Source organism: Chelonia mydas, chromosome 1 (genome assembly GCF_015237465.2).
Source record: "Chelonia mydas isolate rCheMyd1 chromosome 1, rCheMyd1.pri.v2, whole genome shotgun sequence".
NCBI lineage: Eukaryota > Metazoa > Chordata > Testudines > Cheloniidae > Chelonia > Chelonia mydas.
The window spans coordinates 254525660-254547027 of record NC_057849.1 but is presented as its reverse complement, the minus strand read 5'-3'; the positions used below and the strand labels follow the sequence as shown (position 1 = coordinate 254547027).

The window sequence follows — 21368 nt, the reverse complement described above, 5'->3', positions numbered from 1 at the left end:
AGTCCTCGCTGCACCCGCCCGAGAGGAAAGGAAGCACTGGGGAAGACAGGAAGAAAAGGGGGACTCCACCCTTTGCTCTCTGCAAAGGGGCGGGAATGGTGTTCCTTCTTTCTTCACCTTAATTGAACCCCTGGCTGGAGGCAGCACAGCACCCCCTGCTGCTCAAAGCTGGGGGACAGGAAGCATAGAAAAGAAATTACTTGAGTCATCTGGCTCATGAAACTGTCTTTCAAACTGCTTGCTTGCACATGCCCCGCCTTCAGCCAGTGGCCTCGACTACCAGAGGGGAGGGACTGATGGGAAAGGGAGGGTTAAGTAACATTCTCTCTTCCACTTCCTCCCTCCCCACGATCTGCTGCTCCCTTCAACGCTAGATTTGACATTACATTTGTACAGGTCTTTCCTCTGGTCACCTGAGAGCATTAGCTCTGCCTGACTCCTCCTGCCCCAGGAGCCGCCCTCCTCCTTGAGGCCAGAGAAATGCAGGCCATCAAGTGTGTGGTGGTGGGAGATGGGTACGTACCCTTCTATTTTTTGGTGGGGGTGGGGGAGGGGAGGACAGAGAAGGGGGAAGGTTGTTTCTTGGTGACATTTCACCTTCTTTGCTTTTGACTTCCTCTGAACTGCTTTCGCTCTCTTTCTCTGCCAGGCAGGGCATGCAGGAGGGCAGCCTGCGACAGAGGTCGTGCGTTATGTCGGGATGGGGGATGGGCATTTTCTGGGGCAGGTGTAAAAGGCCCACTGAAGCACGAACTATTTGTAGGTTGGCCAATCTCCCCTAGATGAAGGTGTCGCCTCTACAGTGCCTCCCTCACTGCAGCTATTGCTGGTAGAACGGGAGTCAGGTGTAATATACAGTGGGGGAGATTGTGGTTTCCCTTCTACTGGGCCACGCCACAAGCCAGCGGTGTGGGTGACTGACACATGGCAGTGATGCATGGATAGCGCCGTGGGTCCTCTTCCGTGGATCTCAGAACCTATGCTCTTTCCATGAGTTGTCCAGGAGATCATTCAGTGGGACTCCCATGGACGCAGCAGGGAGGAGATGTTCCTTTCCCCTTCGTCCCTGAGACACACCATGCCCTCCGTCTGCCTTAGGTATGTGAGGCAATGAAACCCTGGGCATCTGAGCACAGCATAATCATAGCCTGGCTTATCCATCGCTTGGCCAGTGTGCACCCTGCTGTCAGTGGATATGGCCCAGCCAAGGCCTTCAACAGCAGGAGCTTCCTCAAGGTGGGCCACAGGGGGCTACTGCCCCTGCAGGGGCACTAAGAGACAAGCAGCCAGGGCCCAGGAGAGCATCTGCGAGGCGGGAGTAGTGTCTGGCACTGTGAGGGTTAAACCACTTCCAGGCTAGGAGCTGGTGATGCTGTTATCTGGGGCAGCTATCGGTAGCATATGAAGTGACATTTGCAGAGGCCCTGCACCCCGCAGTCACTTCCTCCTTTCAACTGGCCCCAGGAGGAAGTTTGCAAACAAACGATCAAATTATAGAAACCACCTTGGAGGCAGGGGCAGGCGAGAGGGTGGGGGAGGGACAAAGAAATACAGAGCAAACCCCAAACAAATGTTGGTACCTGCCAGAAAAATACCGTAAAGACCAGAAACTAGGGGCTACAGAGCCGTACCTGAAACCACCTGCACAGGAAACACCCTGGGACTAACCCCACAGTTGCCCCACAACCTCTCCCCAGAACTCTGCTAATCCCCCAACACAATGCCAGTACTCTGCCCCATAACTCTACCACCCCCAGAGCCTCCCCCATAACTGTTAATCCCATAAACCCTATAGCTCTGCTAGCCCCATATCCCTCCCCACTGACCCCATCACTGCCCTCCAACACAATAATCCCACAACCCTCCCCCATAGCTCTGCTAGCCCCATATCCCTCCCCACTGACCCCATCACTGCCCTCCAACACAATAATCCCACAACCCTCCCCCATAGCTCTGCTAGTCCCATCTCTCTCCCCACTGACCCCATCACTGCCCTCCAACACAATAATCCCATAACCCTCCCCCATAGCTCTGCTAGCCCCATATCCCTCCCCACTGACCCCATCACTGCCCTCCAACATAATAATCCCATAACCCTCCCCATAGCTCTGCTAGCCCCATATCCCTCCTTCAGCTCCATGGCTCTATCCCCATAACCGGCCCCCAGCACAATAACCCTATAACCCTCCTCCAGAACTCTGCTAATTCCATTGCTTTAAGGTGCTGCCACCCACCTGGGAGGCAGGTCAGTATTGTTATCTCCATTTTACAGATGGGGAAATGGAAGCACAGGAAGGTTATATGACTTTCCCAAGCTCACCCAGCGAGTCAGAGCTGGGAATGGCCAGTCCATTAGCCACTAGGCCATCCTTCCCCTGTTTATCCTGGCTGTGATTCCTTTCTCTCTTTGTAATCTCTTTTTTCCTTCACAGTTGGCTCCCTTGCCCTTCACTAGAGATGGTTGGAAACTTTTCTGGGGAACCTTTTTTTGTGTGACAGAAAGTGCCAACTCATTGAAACGCTGTCTCAGGTCCAGGATGGAATTTCTGGACACAAAGAGAGCCTGGTTTCCCCCAAATATCCCATAGCCTAGTGGTTTGAGCACTCAGGCTGTGGGGGATGTAGGTTCGAGTCCCTGCTCTCCCTGCATTTCTTTGAAGTCCCTTTGGCCTGGTCTCTCTCACACTAGCACTCTCTTCTGGGGTTGGGATGGGTTGGGATGTGTTGTGGCTCTGGCCACCTAGTGCTCCACCATGCTCCATTGAAAGAGGGGTGGTGCTGGTGGCCTGCAAGGGTAGGTCTGCACAGCAAAGAAAAACCCGTAGTTGCCCGTGCCAGCCGACTCAGGCTTACAGGGCTGTTTCATTGCTGTGTAGACTTCTGGCCTTAGGCTGGACCCTGGGCTCTGGACCCTCCCACTGTGCTCCAGGCCGAGCCCAGAAGTCTACACAGCAAAGAAACAGCCCTGCTCTGTGAGTCAGAGTCGGCGGGCACAGGCCAGCCGCAGGTGTCTAGTTGCTGTGTTATACAGGAAGTCAGACTAGATGATCTGATGGCCCATTCTGGCTTTAAACCTTATGACTCTATGAGAGGAGAAGGGGAGGAGGGGGGAGGAAGCTTTGGCTGCTTGCTCAGAAGCACCAAGAGCAGCCTCGCTGCAGGCAGCCCAGCTCATGAGTGCCATGTCAGCTGGAAGGAGCGTGCGATGACGTTTGGTAGGTAGCCTCAGGAAAGCCAACATGGTGCCGTGCGCATACAGCGTGAGGTGTCCTTTCCCTCGTACTGACGCCATGTCTCAGTGTGGCATTAGAAGGTGCTGTCCTGTCGGGGGTGCCATCTGGGCAACTGCATTCTGTTACTCTGCGTTGTCACTGCTGTATCAAATGGACACATATACTCCTCCGTCTCCTGTCAGAAATTCTTTGTTGCTGTGCACTGAAAAACAGCTGCTGTGCTCTACCCCAGAATGGCTGCATTTCAGCTGAGCGGTCCCTGTGTAAGGTCTGTAAAATGCCTCAGCTTTCAGGCTAGAAAAACACTAGAGCAATGTAACATCTTCTCTCCTTCCCTTTCCCTCTAACACTCTAACCCTGCTTGTGCAGTGATTAGGGCTGGGAATCTGGTTTCTCTGTTCTTCTCCTCCAGCTCTCTGCTATGTCTGGCTTTCTGGCCAGGGAAGACGTGATATTCCCCCTCCCCCCCCCCAGCAGGAATCACAGTAACAGATCCTGGGTGTGTTTTCTGTCTCTTCCAGAGCTGTGGGTAAAACCTGTCTCCTCATCAGCTACACCACCAATGCCTTCCCAGGCGAATACATCCCCACTGTGTAAGTATCCAGCAGATGGAGGGCTGGGGGCCAGGCAGAGGGCAAGCAGGAGGGCAGAGGAACACACAGTCATTGGGAGGACCAGCTCTCTGCACCCATAAGTCAGTACTGGGTCACGTCTCGACACCAGAAAGCTGTTCATTTGTAGGCTATGGGGTTGTCCGGCATCTGGATAGTCCCAGCCTTCATTTCGCCAGCTGTGAAAGGGACAAGGGGTCCACTTCATCATTGCCCTGTGACTCCTTTACACCAGGAAGCCTGACCTAAAGGGACCACAAGGAAGACATAAGCCCTGGCACAGGGAGCCTTCATACCTGGTGCAGAGCCAATTCTGTGCTGCCTCAGGGGGAACCCTAGCTGTAGGGGACAGGGTAAAGGATGCAAGGAGCGTGTCCAGGCAGCAAGGTGCAAGGCCAGGACAGATCTGCACCACTGCAAACTCCTATAGGGGCCACTGAATCAGGGATGCAATTTAGGATGGCCCCAAGCACAGGCTACTAGCAGCTGTTGATTAGGGATGGTGCAAGCTGACGTTCCTCTCTCCCTTCACCACCGCTGGCATGTGCCCTTGTTCTCAGTGAATAGCACCGTACTGCACAAGAAGTCCCACTGAAGTCACTGGGGCTACTCCCTGTGTGTGGGGGTAAGGGTGTCAGAATCTGGCCCTTGGGGTTCCAGCTCCCTGGAAGAGCCAGGTGTGTGTTGCTGTTATACTACAGTAGCAGAGGAAAGCGTCCTGGGAAGCTGCATATAAATCACTGTGCAGACAGGGCTGGGAGCACCTGAAATCCTCGCCCTTTGGCATGGTCAGTTTGAGCTGAGCTTTTGGCCATGAGAAGCCGCCTCTTCTTGGCAGCCGGATTGTGCTGCGATACTGTCACCTCCTGCGTGCCAAACGGTGTGGTGCGTGTAGCTGTGCGACGACTTCTACTTGCTGTGCACCACACCGGTTCGTATCTAGGACCCCTGCCCTGTGTGCCGAGAGAGGCAGCCATTTTGTTCTCTGAGTTGGGGCTGCCTGTTCCAGAGGAGAGATGCACACGGTGTGCTCCCTCACGGGGACTTTACTTTGGTTCTTTCTTGTTGCTTTTTTCCTTCACTTTAGACTGAGAGCTTGTGGTTGCTCTCTGCACAGGGAAAAATATAACAAATGGGTTCAGGATGGGAGACCTACAAGGAGCACCTGTGTGGGTGGCAACTGTTCTCTGTGCTGCCAGTGAGCCTGTGTCCCAGCACGCTGCCAGGGGACGCTCTGCCCCAAGACAGGAAAGCCTCACTGGCTATAGGCATTAGAGATACCACAGCATGTTTTCTACCAGTTGGGGTGCAAGCCATGGCGTCCTGACCCAGGTCCAGTGGGGGTTTGGCAGGGAGCATGGTCCTGTGTGATACAGAGAAGGCGGATGGCGTGAAGCCGGTTAAGAGGGCAATCTGACTTCTAAAACAAAAGGGTGCAGACGAAGGCTTAGAGAGCACAGAGCTGGAGCGGGGCGTGGGGAGAGCTTGGCAAGGGGAACTTGAGAGGAAGTAAGAGATTGGGACTTCGCAGGCAGGATGGAGCCCCAAAGGCAGTGGGAGAAGCTGGAGCTGGGAAGGATTTCGGGACAGCTGGGCTATGGGGAGGTAGGTTGCGGTGGGATGGGTGCAGGCATTCGGTGAGCCAGCAGCACCGGAGCTCTGCAGGGGGGTGTCTCTTTCCCTCCTGGGCGCATGAGGAAGAGGCGCACTGTGGCCATGGCCTCCTGCCCCCTGAGCTCTCTTCTCCCTGGTTTGAGGAACCGACTCTCTCTCTCTCTTTGCGTTGCAGGTTCGATAACTATTCCGCCAACGTGATGGTTGACAGCAAGCCCGTAAACCTGGGGCTGTGGGATACAGCTGGACAGGAGGATTATGACCGGTTAAGACCCCTCTCCTATCCGCAGACGGTGGGTCATTTCTCAGGGTGCCCTGCTCCCCCACTCATCGCACCCAGGGCACATTCCCTTGGCAACATCTCCTCCCTGTGCTGGAGAAGTCGGACTTACTATTGGCCTGTGATGGAGCAAGACTTCCTCTCTTAATTTGCTCCTCTCTCAGAGCTCACCAGCCCCCGAAGACCCCATCCCCGTTATTTTATATGTATGCATTTGGGGGTCCAAAAGGGTGCAGGGATTATGGGGAATATTTTGGAGAGCCATCTAAATATCATACGGTATCATTCAGCACTAAGGTGTCTCTCACAGGATTTGAATGACTCTGGGGATTTGCAAATGAGATATGGAGACTTTCATGTCTTCTTGTGTCCTGATTGTGAGACTGGAGCGTTCTGAGTCCATGAAACAGAGCTTCTTACCTTTAAGAAGTGGGGGTGGTGGTACTTTACTCAAGCTCCATCCACAGTCTGCTAAAACAATCAGGAGTGAAATAGTTAATTGTGTTGATATGATCATCAGTAAGATTCAGAGTCAACACACATTAGTGCTATTGCCCCAGGCAGTCTGGCTGCAGATTCAGGAAGACAACACTGCATCAGTTCACATTCAGCAGGTTTCCTTCACAACTTGGAAGGGCTAGAAACAAAGGCTCAGAATTGTTGTTTTTAAACTAAAGCTTAAATTGTGCAGTGATGGGGCCACCAGAGAAGTATTTTTCTGAGTACCCAAATACCCACTGGGTCTCACTCCTGCATTTATAGTGACCAGTTTGAATCTGGCCCCACCTTGGCAGAGACCAAAACCATCCCCATCTGATGGTTGGTTGATGATCTGTGGGAAATGAGTGAGGGGGCGTCAGTCCATTTCCCAGTAGGACAGGAGTCCACATCACAAAAGCTCCACCGCCACACTTAGCAATGATAGATTCCCTCAGTAACAGCGTCAGCTGTTACCAAGGGCTGGCTGCACCAGGAGACTGAACAACCTTCTCTCCCCTCCAGGCGGCTCACAAATGTCAGGACTGAGTTGCACAGATTGGGAGCGAAAGTGCATGGTGCTGTACCTTTTGGGGGGGGATAACAAGAGAGCTTGAGTCTCCAGGGCTGTCAATCCAGCACCTTTCACCGGCCCACCCCCCTCCGATGCTGGACAGAATGCTCCAGTATAGTGCTGGGAGGGGTCCCCCTCACGCAGTGCGACGTGCACAGCCTAATCCTCGAATGTTGCTGTGTCCTTACAGGACGTCTTCCTGATCTGCTTCTCTCTGGTCAGCCCGGCCTCTTATGAAAACGTCCGCGCCAAGGTAAGCGCATCGTGGCTGGCGTGGAGGTGTCTGTGTGCAGAGGGCCGAGGTAGGCACTAACTCGCCACGTGCAGCTCAAGGAGCCAGCGAGAGCCGCATGAATAGACACTGGCCTTGAAAAAGGAACGCTTGTGCAGTGAGTGTGGGTGGTAACAGCTGATGGATTAGCTGGATCCTGAGAGCTATTTTTCTTTGTGTCTCTCTCAGGAGTAGCTAGAATATTAGCCTACCACAGCCTCTGGGTTGTCCAAGAGAGATTAACGAACAAACCAGGCTAGATTCTAGGGCCCACCAACTGTGCTGCTCCAGGACATGAGAGTGGGTAACACACTGTTCCCCGTTCTCACCTGGGTGCTTCCTTAGCACCCGCCCCCCCTCTCCTGCCCCTTCACTGCCCTGGCCCCAGCAGCTTTCACTGCTGCAGCCTGCACGTTCAGGGGGCAACTTTCAACCAAGACCAGCTCAGCACAGCTCTTATGCGTGGGTAATTTCTGGGGCATGGGGATACGTTCCCCCAGCATTCAGCTTGGGGCGGGGTGGGAACCAACAGTGTATTTCCCCGCAACTTTCAGCTCCTACCTAAAGGGGAGGGAGGCAGCTGGGGGGCGAAGCCTGAGGCTGTTGCATAGCTCTCTCCCTTCCGCCGCTCCGGTGTCTCAGCTCCGGGGGAGGGAAGTCCCACTTTGGGCTCTCTTGTCAGGGGCTTTGCCTCTGGACCCCACCATGGAGCTGATTGGAGTCTGGCTGCAGTTGTCCACACTACCACACAGGACAGTGTAGGAGGAAACAGTGGCAGCTGGATTTTATTTGGTGTGTGAGTGTGTGTCTTTCTCTCTCTCCTCCTGGCCCCTTCTCGACCTCCCTCTAGTGGTTCCCTGAGGTCCGACACCACTGCCCCAGCACTCCCATCATCCTCGTGGGCACCAAGCTGGATCTCCGCGATGACAAGGATACGATCGAGAAGTTGAAGGAGAAGAAGTTGTCGCCCATCACGTACCCGCAGGGCCTTGCGCTGGCCAAGGAGATCGGTAGGTAGAAGGCCGTACTGGCAATACGCCGAGGCCGCTGGGGGAGAGGACGGGGGTGTGTGTGTAAGCTCTCCACCAGTTTGGCATGTGCTTCCTTGGCAGGGGATGGGGAACATGGGCAGGATCCCATGAAGCTGAGTGGGAGCTGCTACCGGGCACCTGGAAGAAATGCCAAGGGGTGTGTGACAGAACAGGGTATTGGGGGCTCTGGAAGGACAGGCCTGGCCTTTTCTTTTTGTGACATTCTTTGTGAGGGGGTCCCACCCCTCAGCTCCCTGTCTTCTGCCCCTCTTCTGGCCAGGATCTTTTGCTGACACATCCCCCACCAGCTACCCCTCCCCGGCCTCTTCTAGCTGGTCAGTCTTTTCTGTGAAAGCCACAGCTGCTCTGCTGGCAGAACCCTCCTCCCCAAGTCCGGAAGTAGGAGGGACAGTGAGGTCTTTAATTTGTCTCAGAGAGACCCAACCGCTGCTTCCTCTTCCTGTCCCCGTGATCTGGAGTTTGTGCGAGTGACTCGGGGAAGATGGTAGCTCTGCCCCACCCTTTTTTGTTCATCTGTGTGTGTCTCTTTCCCCTGCTCCGCTGCACAGTACAGCACTTCCTTGCCTCGTGTAGCCCCTGAACCCGAGACGTAGCTAGGTGGGAGGAGAGGGGGAGACGCAGAGGCACAAGGTAGGGAGAAATGGGGTGTTTTCAGCTGGGATTTCAGAGAAGAGGGGGCTAGTCAGTGAAGCACAGCCATTCCCCCAGGGACGAATCACAAGCACTCGCCCCCAACCTACCTCCCATTCTCCACACAGCCACCTCATCCTCCCCTCTCAGAGCGAGGATGCTCTCCGCTCCACCAGCCTGGCCACATATCTTGACAGCCCGACCAGGGTTGGGGATCCATCAAATCTGTCTCACATAGCTGTGAAGCAGGTTTGACAGGGCTAGGGCCAAGTCAGTCTCTCTGAGCCTCAGTTCCCCAACTGTGAAATGGGGGTAATAGCACTGCCCTACCTCACAGGGGTGTTGTGAGGATTGATGTGTTACTTATTGCAAGATGCTCAGCCACTGCAGTGTTGGGGGCCAGAGCAGACAGACAGAGAGAGACAGATGGATGCATCTGTTCTGGCTGACATTGGCCCCTGAGATTTCTTCATTGATGGCGTTTCTTCTGGGTGAGGACCCTTCAGAGTTGCAGGGCTGGGCTGGGGACCTCCTGGATTCACTCTCATTTCCTCCCAGTGATGGTGCAGTCTTCTCTCCTGGCAGATTCTGTGAAATACCTCGAGTGCTCGGCGCTGACGCAACGTGGCCTGAAAACGGTGTTTGACGAGGCAATCCGAGCAGTTCTCTGTCCCCAGCCCACCAGACCAAAAAAACGGGGGTGCAGCCTCCTCTAGGGGTAGGTGAAAAAGGGCTCCCCTCCCCTCCAGACCCCAATCTATCAGCACTAAGGGGATTTGTCTCTGTCGATAACCCCCTCGCCCCTTCTCTCCCTTGAAAGGACCCTGATGCTGCCTTGATTCCCCTTCTCTCCCTTGAAAGACCCCTTGCAGGACTCCCCTTCCTGCCGCACCACACTCCTGAACTTCCTGACTCTACCCTGAAGAGAGGCTGCTGTTGCCAGCTTCCCGCAATGGGACCCCCAAACCTGCCTCTGACCTGGGACCTCAGTGCTTCCTTGGAGACAGGGGCGACCTGTTGTGGGGGGTGTGGAGCTTAAGCCCCTCCCCTTAAAAATCAACTCGACATATACGGAAAACAGCAAAAAAGCCCCTCCCCCTGCAATTTTCCTGCTTGGCCACTAGGGGCTGCTTTGTAGCTGTCCATTACCAGGCAGCCGCTGCCTCTCCTCCCTCTTCACATTGCTTCCCCTGCTCTTCCCCCACCCTCCGCATAAGACCCCGGGGAGGCAGGAGAGAGGCACAGAGTGGCCAGGGACAGGAGACAGAGCTGATCAGGGCCAGGTGAGGGAGAAAAAAAGGCTCTCTTCTCTCCTCACACCACAGCTGGGCTGGAATGGGAGGGATGGATGAGGTGGGGAAGGCAGGATGGAAGGGTACAAGCTGGTATCACAACCTGCCTCCTCTTGTTATTCCGGACACAGATTCCAGCCCCAGTCCTCAGCTCTCTCACGACACCAGGCTCTGCTGATGTAACAGTGGTTGAAGGTTTCAGCGTCTCGGACCTTGGTACTGCTTGGTGGTCACAGCGCTTGTTTGTTTCTGCTGCCTAGAAGGACCAATATGGGTCTGTAGCACTCGTTTGTCCATTTGCACAACCTCCCTCCCTCCTCCTGTCAATTTCTGTGTAGGGAATGAGAGTTAATAAACCGACTGTTCCTTCCTGCCATTGGTGTCTTGTGTCCCTTCCCTGGCACTTCGCTGCAAGCTTGGCTGTCCGGGTTTGATGCTGTGGCTGCACCATGCTGGCTGAGGCGTGTCTGGACACTCGGAGGGACCACAGCCAACCAGCCGAATCCCTCCTGCAGCCGTCAGACTGGCTGGGCGTCACCGCAGCTGAGATTCAAGCTGGGGACAGTGGCGGGGGGTTCTGAAGGCAGTATCAGCTGAAAGGGAGTGGCCTCCTATCTCAGGCTGAGCTGGTAGGTGCCTGCATTTAGCTGTTGCTAACCTTCCTTCAGATCTGCCTGTATCTGTGGGAGAAAGTCTCCTCTCCTCAGGGACCTATCAGCCAAAGGGCCTAGCCTGACAGAGCCCAGGCAAGCCTCTTCCCCAAAGGCAGAGGAAAGGTAAGGCTAGCACGTCTGTTGTGAGGGGCACAGGAAGGGAGCCTAGGACTACCTGAACTTATGGATCCTCTAGAGCACCTGCTAATACAGTCTGTCAGAGCTTACATACTTTCCTCAACGGACCTGTACACACCGTCACTTATGCCTACCCCCATACACACACCTATACATACATTGGCACTCACTAACATAGCCAGACATACAGAGAGGTAAGCAGAAAGAGGGGGGCGGGGTGGGAATGAGTCATCAACCAAGGCAAATAGCCCACCGATCTGCTGAAATCCAACAGATGAGAGCTGCCCCAGCAGGGCGATGGAATCTGCAGCTGACGGCACCTGGATGACTGATTCACTGCAGGGGCGCCAGGAGCCTTGGCTGCTGCTCAGAATAGGGAAAGTAACATTACGTGATGGCTGTAAGGGCAGATTCCCGAGCAGACTTCTCCCGAGCACTGCAGATCCTGGCTCACCCAGGCTTCCCTTCTCCCCACTCCCACTACCAGGAGTCTAACGAGTTGGAGGAGGGTTCAGGACAAAGCAAATGGTAAAGAAAAATCCAGAGGCAGTAATAGGAAAGGGCAGGTGGACTGGATTGAACCAGCTTTCCACTCTGCAACAAAGAGTTTCAAGGTTAATGTCAGCTAAGGCCTGTAACAGAAAATTCCACGGGTTAAACCCTGGTGGTGGGGAGTTCCTCAGGTTACTTCAGGGGTAGCTCAGAGGCAAGGCGCACCTCAGAGACAGCCTGTGGCACTATGTTTCATGCATTAACCCCTGATAACATTCAGTGGCGGTGGGCTCCGCAGATGCCTGCACTGTGAGATGAAGTGCCTGGGCCCAATTCACAGCTGGTGTGAGTGCTGTAGGCACAACACAGTGGAGTCTGGTCTCAAGTTCCCTACACACACAGATGTATGGGGGGGTGTAAACACCAGAATCTATCACCAACCCCAAGCTTTCAAAACTCATGAGTCAGGCAGGCCCCCTCCCTCCCCCAAAATCATGAGAGTGGCTTAAAATCTGAGGACTCATCCCAGGCCGAGGTGTCGGCAGAGGAGGTTTGGGAACTAATCGATAAATTAAACAAATGACTTTTTCACACCCCTGAGCGCCATAGCTATGTTGATCTACATTTTAAGTGTAAACCAGGCCTAAGCCAGCATTGCGGTCCTTTTATTGCAGCTCAGCTGACACAAAAAGGTTCCAGCAGAGCCCAGAACTGGGATCCCAGTCTGTTGGCTGCAAGCAAACCGGGAGGGGTTGCAAGCACTTTGCAGGATAGGATTAGAATTCAAAATGACCTTGACAAATTGGAGAATTGCTCTGAAATCAAGATGAACGTCAATGAAGACAAGTGCCAAGTACTACACATAGGAAGGAAAAATCAAATGCACAACTACAAAATGGGAATTAACAGGCTAGGCGGTAGTCCTGCAGAAAAGGATCTGGGGTTTATTGGATCACAAATTGAATATGAGCCAGCAGTGTGAGGCAGTTGCAAAAAAAGGCTAATATCACTCTGGGGTGTATTAACAGGAGTGTTATACGTAAGACATGGGAGGTAACTGTCCTGCTCCATTCTGCACTGGGGAGGCCTCACCTGGGGAACTGTGTCCAGTTCTGGGCGCCACACTTTAGGAAAGATGTGGACAAATGGGAGGGAGTCCAGAGGAGAGCAACAAAGAGGATAGGGTTAGAAAACCTGACCTATGAGGAAAGGTTGAAAAAACTGGGCGTGCTTAATCTTGAGAAAAGAAGACTTGCGGGGCAGGGACCTGATAACAGTCTTCAGCTATGTTAAGAGCTGTTATAAAGAGGACAGTGATCAATTGTCTTCTATGTCCACTGAAGGTAGGACAAGAAGTAATGGGGCTTAATCTGCAGCAAGGGAGATTTAGGTTCGATATCTGGAAAAACTTGCTAACTACAAGGGTAGTTAGGCTCTGGACCAGGCTTCCAAGGGCGGTTGTGGAATCCTCCGTCACGGGAGGTTTTTAAGAACAGGTTGGACAAACTCCTGTCAGGGATGCTCTACGTTTACTTGGCCCTGCCTCAGCACACGGGACACGGGACTGGAGTTTCGTCTCCAGCCCTACATTTCTGTGATTTTATGTTCAGTTGATGGAGTTGCACTTGTGCCCATTTGTATCAGTTCCGAATTTGGCCCTAGGAGCTCAGATATTGAAGGTGGGAAGTGGCAACCAGCAGGATCTCAGATGCGCCCCCACAGAGGAATAAGAAACAAACAGAAATCACTCTCATGAAGGAGGTGAGGAAGGGAGCCGGGGAAAGAGAAGCCATTAGTGGGAGGCCCACAGAAGGAACAATGCTTGGCAATGTGGGGTTATTGTTTTTATCCAGAGGGACGTGTTTGCAGAGGGGGCTGGATTTCTCTCCTTGGAGCCAATCCCTTTCTGTGCCTGAGATCCGATCACCTGTTTGCTGAGGTGAGGCAATGGGCAGAGGAAGGGGGGGTCTCGTTCCCTAGGAGAGCTCCAGCAGGGAAATGGAATGTGCCCTCAGATAGGTAGGTGGTAGAGACAGAAAGATCCCTACTCCCCCATTCACCCTCCCTTGTCCTATTGGAGATGCTTGTGGGACAGAGGCGGGGAGAAGGGTGCAGTGGAAGCTGGGGTTCATGCCCCCCCTCTGAAACCCCTACATATACCAATGCGCGGTGATCATGATGAAGCCCTGAGGGCACCAATTGTGCCTGCCTAGACTGTAAGCCCCTTGGGGCAGGGAACTCCTCTGCTGCACATCCATAATCCCCCACCTTGCCCGCGGCCCTATAGAAAAACTCCCCCTAGAAAGTAGGGCTCAGCCACCTGCTCCATCCAGCCTGCCTCCCCTGCACTGCGTTCTCACAGCACCCAGCCGCTCTCTGCATCTCTCCTTTCCTGCTTTCACTCTCCTCCACTCCCCCTCATTCCTTCTCCATGTCTGGCTTGCCCTCCGTCACCATCTGTCACAACCACCCCCTCATTCCTGTTCTCTCTCTCCCTCCCCCTCTTCCTTTCTCCCTCCCTCCCTCTCTCTCTCCATCATAATCACACTGGTACTCCCCTCTTTTCCTTCTACCCGTTTCTCCCTCCCCTACCATTCATTCTCTCTCTCTTATTCTCATGCTCGCTCTCCTCCCCACCCCACCAAGTCTATGCTGATTGGCTAGTGGGATCATTCCCGGGAGTAACTGACACGCTTGATATACCTAACCCTGTCCACCAAGCCCCCACTTCAGTGGATAGAGAGCTGGAGAGGTGAGTCCTGGCTCCACCGAGCAGTGCTGGGAGCTGGGTCTGGTCCCTGCAGCAGGCAAGCCCTGGAGACCAGATGGGAGAGTGTGAACAGCCAGATGTGGCAGTGCTGGAGGAAGGCAGAAAAGTCCCACCACCTCTGGAGCAGCAGAAGAGGTGAGGGCAGCAGGCACCTCTGGAGAGAAGTGTGACAAGCAATTCCAGCCCCTCAAGGACTCAAACCACACAGAGATTTCATTGGGAAATTTTTTTTAAAGGAGAAGAAACAATATGACACACATTCTCCCTGCGCGTGGAGGAACATGTAAATTCCATTGACGCGTAAGTACCAGGCAGATCTGCCTCCTCTTTCCGCCCTCTCCTCCAGGCGCTCTCATGTGCAGAAGTTGGTTCTGCAGTCCCCCCACATGGAACCTGCTGCCTTCCCTGCCCTGCTCCGTCCCCACAGACTGGGGGCTGGCGTTGGCCATGGTGTCTGTACCCAGTGCAGGGGGTGAGAGAGTCATGAACTGGAGTAGGAATGAATGGGGGCAAGGCAAGGTGGGAGGGACGGAAAAGGTGCAGGATTCGAGAGGGATGCTATGTACATTGTTGCAGGGAATTCTAGGTGGGTTTCCCATCACTTACAAAGCTGATCTATACTTGGGTGATTCCCCCCCCCCCCCGCCAATTTCTCCCTCTGATTCCTCATTTCCCACTGACAATGTGGAGTAAAAAGGTTTCTTATTCCTAAAGACTTTGGATTTATTAGATAAAAATAGAAATTGGCATTTACCTCACAAACCCCCACCTCCCTGGGTCCCCAACCCCTAAGCACAAACACACTCGTACTACTGTTATTGTTTATTTGCATTACTGGAGTACCTAGAGACTCCATCAGGTGCCCCAGTACAAAAAGTCCTGGCCCCAAAGAGCTTATAAGCTAAGTAACCAGGTTTTTGATCCTATACCCCAATAGTTTCCTCAACCTCATTGGGTCCACCACATCTGCACCCCCCTCCCAGAGGTCCAACTGCACCAATACTCCCATGATCCCCATGCCTGCAGTCAGAGCGCGCACTGAGATCCCTTGCCTCTACCTGCTGCTCTTTATGGGACTTAGATTTCAACACTCCTTACTTCCTGCCATCAGCCTATTCCTATTCTCTAGGTATGTCTACATGGCACACTAAGTCTGGGCTCTGACTCAAGTTTGAGCCCAAGCCCCCTTCCGTCCACACACAAATCAGCCTGCCTTGGTCAGCAAGCATTCAGGACCTGGGTGGGTCAGAGCCTGAGTCCAGCTGAGACTCAGGTCCAAGCCCTGTCACTGTGCAGTGGGGAGGCAGGTCAAGTCACTGACCTGAGTCAGAAGATCTGCGTAGCGCAGTATGGACATGTTAGCACAGCTGTAAGACTTGGGGCCAGCAATTGTAAACTCAGGCTTACAATGCAGTGTGGATGCTCAAGTGTGAGCTTGGAAACACTGCGTCCACAAGCCCAGGTCCCACAGACCTGGGCTTTACTGTGCAGTGGGGACATACCCTCTATCACTCTACCTGGCCCGCATGCCTGCCACTCCCCTGAAAAAATGAACATGTATATACATCACTGAGAAGGCTCTGGAAAAGCTTGGAGAAGAGCTCAAAGAATCATAAAGGTTAGAAATTGGAAAGGATTGAATCATAGAATTATAAAACCAGAGGGTTAGAAGGGACCGCAGGGGTCATCTAGTCTAACCCCCTGCCAAGATGCAGGATACGCTTTCTATTCCGTCCATCTTTCCCGGCCAGCGCATGGCAGCCCCTTGCAGTGTATTCTCAGGGCTTTGCCAGCCTCGTATTAAGTGGCCCAAGTGATGGGGCTTCCATTGCAAAGTTATTCCACAGTCCAATGGACTTCACTGTCAGGAAACCTGAGCTTCCCATTGTTCAATTTCATCCCATTACACCCCCCTTAGACTTCCCTAAACAGTTCAGCTCCCTCTCTGGGCATTTCCAGTCTATCCCTGTCATAAACCAGAAGCTCATTCAACACAGATAACAAGGATAACGTAAGGATGTCCTAGTTGTGTTTAGTAGAGAATCAGGGCAGAGGGTGCCTGCTGGAATGTGGGTACAAGTAGAAGGTGTGAAACACGGGAGGCGCGGTGGTGACCAGAGGAGGTGTATCTGAGAGGTTCATCACAACACATTCCGATATGATAAGAACCAGCCCAAACCTCAGACTTTGCCTGATGCTTCCAGAAGTTTGATTAATGTTTTAGATTTTTAATATCAAATTTTGCCTGCCCTGGTTTTGTACAGTTTGAAAAACACCATGAGGGAAAATAGTTCTTAGCTAATTTCTGAGCTGCTGGAGGTGGGTAGGATTGGAAATCGTGTCCTTTGAGATTCCCAGCCCTTGTTACTAGGGAAAAGCTGGGCTAAGCTTTGAAACATTGAGGGGTCTCCCGGCCCAGACCCTCAGGTGCGACTGCGGTGGGGAAGGTGCCGTCTATTCCTGGGGCTAAGCATCCATCCCCTTCCATGCAAGTCCTCCCCACTTACAATATGACTATTTGAGGAGCTAACCAAGCAGTGGGATCAATACACCAAAGGGTGACAAAGGCATGGGGTTGCCATTTGAAATCTCAGAGGGACTCTTCCAGATGCTAATCCAAGAGCATCGCAGACATGCCACCATAGAAGCCTCCGGCATAGCTTGGGGCAAGAGGCTGTGTCTCCACGCTTTGCCCTGTGCTGGGCTGCGGCTCCCACATGGCCCCAGCCCCGCCGCAAAGAATCGTGTCCCTCCTGTCCCATGTTCAATCTCTGCCATTGTCAGTGGAGATCTGGCACACACACAAGCTGCTTGTTTGTGCAGGGTTCACTCAGTGTTTCCATGCCAAAGCCTGATGTGATGGGCAATTGGGCATCAAAAGATTAAGAGCCCTTGAAGTTTATTTTGGTGCTGTGGAGTGGTAAGGCAGGGACTGCCCCTTCCATTAGGGACTTGGATTCGAGAAGGCTGAGAGCTGCTGCTGCGGTGCAGAGAGAGTGAGGGCGGGTGGTCGCTGGATGTATAACGCCATCTGCCTCCAATGGGAATGTTAGAAATACTCCATCTCCTCCTTTATTCATGTGCAGGGATGACGCAAACCTGCCTCTCCTTCTTCCAGGACACTAAGCCAAGCCTCTGACAGTTGCTCTGGACTTCAAGGGGATTTCTCAGCCTCAGTAGTGGGGGATGGGGGTGGGGGTGGACAATAATGTCCTGGTCCAATTGCCCAGGCAGCAGTGTTGATGCAGAGAGCACTTAGGCAATGTGGAGGCAAGGTCTGGGTGGGGCAGCTCCACTGAGGGACCCTGCCTGGGAGTTCTTCCCCAGGACGGACATAAGGAATATGCTCCTGGGCCAGTGCAAAGAGGCTTCAGCATACACGAGAAGCAGGCCCCCTGAAACTAACTTCACCAGCCCCTGAGCCATTTGCAATAGGAAACGGAGGCCTGTGATTGCTCCCTTGGGCTCTTTCCCCTGGGAAGTCCCTTGGCTGTATACCAGGCCATTTTCCTGCTGGTCCTGATCACCCAATGGTGGTTCTTAAACAGCTGGTCACATCTGACATTCTCCCATGTGCTCCAGAGACTCTGGCACCTGAACCCCCCTCTCCTTCTCACCTGTGGCTGTGCCCACGTGTCGTTATGCCTGCTGTTTTATCTGTGGCTTGTTCGGCTCTGACTTTTAAAGTGTAAATACCTTTCTTCTTCCTCTCCTCCTGCCTCCAACTCTCCAGCTGACCCAGTGGGAGCTCGCCCCATCCTTCCTCTGCCATGGACTCTCCTGCTTTTGCCTTCCCCACTCCTGTGGCTTCTGAGGAGGGGAACATCTCCACCAGCTGGGCAAGTTCTACCCCGGGGAACCTATCCACAGCTGCCAGCCCGGGCATGGATGTCAGCGGAGTCCTCATCCCTCTGGTCTACCTCATTGTCTGCGTGGTTGGGCTGGTTGGGAACTCCCTGGTCATCTACGTGGTCCTGTGCCACTCAGTGAGCGAATCGGTGACCAACGTCTATATCCTCAACCTGGCGCTGGCAGACGAGCTGTTCATGCTGGGGCTGCCTTTCCTGGCTGCGCAGAACGCTCTCTCCTACTGGCCCTTCGGCTCCTTCATGTGCCGCCTGGTGATGGCCGTGGATGCCATAAACCAGTTCACAAGCATCTTCTGCCTGACTGTGATGAGCGTCGACCGCTACCTGGCCGTGGTGCACCCCGGGAAATCATCAAAGTGGCGGACGGCCCGCGTGGCCAAGGCCGTTAGCGCCACGGTGTGGGTGCTGTCGTCAGTCGTGGTGCTGCCGGTGGTGGTGTTCTCGAACGTCCCCCGGGGGATGAGCACCTGCCACATCCAGTGGCCCGAGCCAGCCTCCATGTGGAGAGCTGGCTTTATCATCTACACGGCCGCGCTGGGCTTCTTCGGGCCGCTGCTAGTGATCTGCCTCTGCTACCTGCTCATCGTCGTCAAGGTCCGCTCTTCCGGCCGGAGGGTGCGGGCCCTTTCGGCCAAGCGCAAGCGGTCAGAGCGCAGGGTCACTCGCATGGTGGTGGCCGTGGTGGCTGTCTTCGTGCTCTGCTGGCTTCCCTTCTACGTGCTCAACATCATCAACGTGGTCTGCCCGCTGCCCGAGGAGCCGTCTCTCTTCGGGGTCTACTTCCTCGTCGTGGTGCTGCCCTACGCCAACAGCTGCGCCAACCCCATCATCTACGGCTTCCTCTCCTACCGGTTCAAGCAGGGTTTCCGCAGGGCCATCCTGAGGCCGTCCCGCCGGGTGCAGAGCCAGGAGGTGCAGAGCCAGGCACGCCCCCCAGAGAAGACTGAAGAGGAGGAAGAGGAGGAGGAGGAAGCGGAGGAGAGCGGGGTCAGCAAGATTGCCCAGAATGGCAATGGCAGACAGGAGTGTCCCCTGGCCAGTGCAGCAGCAGGAGGCAGTGAGCAGAAGCCACTCCCGGAGGAGCCTGGGAGCTGTGATAAACCCAATGCACTGCACATCAGTTATTTGTAGAGAACGGAAGGGGGAGGCTCTGTCCCTCGGTCTCCTGGACACTCCAGTCTGTATCTGTGGGGGGTTGTGGACTGCGAGGCAGCAAGGTCTAAGGTTCCACTTGAAGATGAGGCGAGCTCGAGGAGTGTCGGGAAGGGCAGAGCGCCTCCTGTGACTTCAGAAATCCCTGTGGGAGGGGCGGGGCAACAGCATCTGGGCTGGGCTCGGAAGGGGGACCGGATAAGGGCAGACGGGGGTGGGGAGCTGCAGAGAGGAGTCCAGCACTGAATCCCCCTATAACCCACATAGAGTATTATGAGTGGTTGCCAATTACTCTAATGCCCTCGTCACTGCCCAACTTCTTCCAGTGTCCATGGGAACCAGACACTCTGGAGCAGGATCATGGGAACAATTCCCACCCCCCAACAAATACATAAAGTCTGCCCCCTAGGGCTGTCATAGAATCATAGAATATCAGGGTTGGAAGGGACCTCAGGAGGTCATCTAGTCCAACCCCCTGCTCAAAGCAGGACCAATCCCCAATTTTTGCCCCGATCCCTAAATGGCCCCCTCAAGGATTGAACTTACAACCCTGGGTTTAGCAGGCCAATGCTCAAACCACTGAGCTATCCCTCCCCCCTGTCCTCCCCCGCTGCTCTAGTATCTCTTGGGGACAGCTCCCCACCTCCTGTATGACCTGATACCGTCTCAACTGCATGGAATATCCTGGTTCTTTAAAGGGTTCTCATGTCCCATCTGCAGACTGTTCTGATAGGGCTGGTTTAGGACAGTGGGGCAGAGTATAAGACACACCCTTCCCCATCTCGAGATCCCAGGGTTTCGTGGTGTTATTGTGCCCTGGTGGACGACTGAAGAAGACTAAGAGGCCACGGTTTGGGGGCAGGGCGTTCTGCAAGCTGTAATTTCCACCACCCTCCTCCTCTTATCATGAATAGACATAAAGATTTAGGACCCCGTGAACAATTTCAAAGGATCAGTCTGTGTGGTGTGCGTATGATTATGCTGGGAGGATGAGGGCACATGTGTGAAAAACGGGGGTGTCTGTGGGCAGTTAGGGTTGCCAGGTGGCTGGTTTTCGACTGGAAAGTCCAGTCAAAAGAGGACCTGTGCAGTGTCTGGTCAGTACTGCTGACCGGACACCAAAAGTCCGGTTACCGCACTGACCAGCCTCCGCTGCCGGGTGGGTGGGAAGAGCAGCTGCTGCTGGAGAAGCTCAGTTGATGGACTGGAGAGAAGCTTAGGAACTGGCTCCCAGCTCCGGGGGAGAGGAGGTAGGTACCGCCTTCTCAGCTGGGCCCCGGCGTTCTATGGCCCCTCGCTCTGGTAACCAACCGCTCCCCTCCACCCTCCCATGTCCCCTCACTCTTGCTCCAGGGACTGACACCCCCCTCTGCTGGGCCCCTGATTGCCCCCTGCCCTGCCATGCCCCAATTGGGCAAGCAGGCAGGCTCCATGTCAGCTCCTCCCAGCCCGCTCTGCAGGTGGCAGACGAGTCCCATGGGAGAGTGGAGCGAGCGGCTGGGAGGGGGCTGTAGTGTCTGGTTTTTAAAAAATTGGAAAGTTGGCAACCATACTGGGAGTGAGGGTGTGAATTTTTGAGAATATGGTAATGCCCATATAGATGTATGGTGGGCAGATTTGTGTGTGTGTGTATAGGGGTTTGGGACTGTTTTTTCCATGGGTGTGTGTATGTGAGGTTTTTGTACAGGTACAAGGATTGATTTTGTCTCTGTGGGGGTGTTTGTACAGGTGCAGGGATTGATTTGTCTTTGGGTGTCTCTGTGGGGGTATCTGTACAGGTGCAGGGGGTTGATTTGTCTCTGGCGGTGTCCGTGGGGTGTCTGTACAGGTGCAGGGGGTTGATTGTCTCTGTGGGGGTGTCTGTATGGGTGCAGGGGGTTGATTTGTCTCTGGCAGTGTCCGTGGGGTGTCTGTATAGGGGTGGGTGCGCATGGGTACGAAGGTGGATTTATCTGCATGTGTGTGGTGGAGAGGTGGCTACATATGGGGGTGTATGTGTGAGCTTCTCTCCCTCTCCCTTGCTCCATTCCTGCAGGTTCTGATAAATGCCTCTCCCCATATCTTGAACTTTTCTATAAATGCTGTTGCTAAGATACAGTGATCAGTACGAGCGACTTTAAATCCAGAGTCTTCGGTAGGATTCTGGGCACCTTCCTCCAGGGGCGGCTTTGGGGAAATTGGAGGCAGCGTGGGCGTGTGTGTGTTAAAGACCAGCCAAAAGGAGAAAGTGCTCCAAGAGATAAGGAAGATCCTGCGGGAT

At 54.0% G+C, this 21368-nt stretch overlaps 2 protein-coding genes across 6 annotated transcripts; both read left to right on the top strand.

Annotated features, from left to right (window-relative positions):
* The first annotated feature begins 282 nt into the window (after positions 1-282).
* RAC2 (Rac family small GTPase 2) lies at positions 283-10410 on the top strand. 5 transcript variants are annotated; one of them, XR_006289596.1, is made up of 8 exons: positions 293-515; positions 3755-3826; positions 5634-5751; positions 6980-7042; positions 7911-8070; positions 9328-9460; positions 10166-10240; positions 10367-10410. XR_006289596.1 is itself a non-coding variant. In XM_007062634.4 (7 exons), exons 1-6 carry the CDS (start codon positions 481-483, stop codon positions 9456-9458), a joined length of 579 nt encoding a protein of 192 aa, XP_007062696.1. In that variant the 5' UTR covers positions 283-480; the 3' UTR covers positions 9459-9460; positions 10166-10410. The 5 variants fall into 5 exon arrangements, 3 of the variants coding, with proteins under 3 accessions (XP_007062696.1, XP_043398856.1, XP_037736928.1); XR_006289595.1 differs by having other exon boundaries at positions 294-515; positions 10160-10240; XM_007062634.4 differs by having other exon boundaries at positions 283-515; positions 10166-10410.
* Positions 10411-12866: 2456 nt separating this feature from the next.
* SSTR3 (somatostatin receptor 3) lies at positions 12867-20057 on the top strand. The gene is made up of 2 exons (XM_037880991.2): positions 12867-14387; positions 17821-20057. Exon 2 carries the CDS (start codon positions 17858-17860, stop codon positions 19085-19087), a length of 1230 nt encoding a protein of 409 aa, XP_037736919.1. The 5' UTR covers positions 12867-14387; positions 17821-17857; the 3' UTR covers positions 19088-20057.
* Positions 20058-21368: the final 1311 nt, after the last annotated feature.

Excerpts from the sequence above, each read along its gene's own strand:
- RAC2 (XM_007062634.4), top strand. The coding sequence starts at position 481 with ATGCAGGCCATCAAGTGTGTGGTGGTGGGAGATGG. Across the intron at positions 7,043-7,910 it reads ATGAAAACGTCCGCGCCAAG|TGGTTCCCTGAGGTCCGACA; the intron begins GTAAGCGCATCG and ends ACCTCCCTCTAG. Across the intron at positions 8,071-9,327 it reads TGCGCTGGCCAAGGAGATCG|ATTCTGTGAAATACCTCGAG; the intron begins GTAGGTAGAAGG and ends CTCTCCTGGCAG.
- SSTR3 (XM_037880991.2), top strand. The coding sequence starts at position 17,858 with ATGGACTCTCCTGCTTTTGCCTTCCCCACTCCTGTGGCTTCTGAGGAG.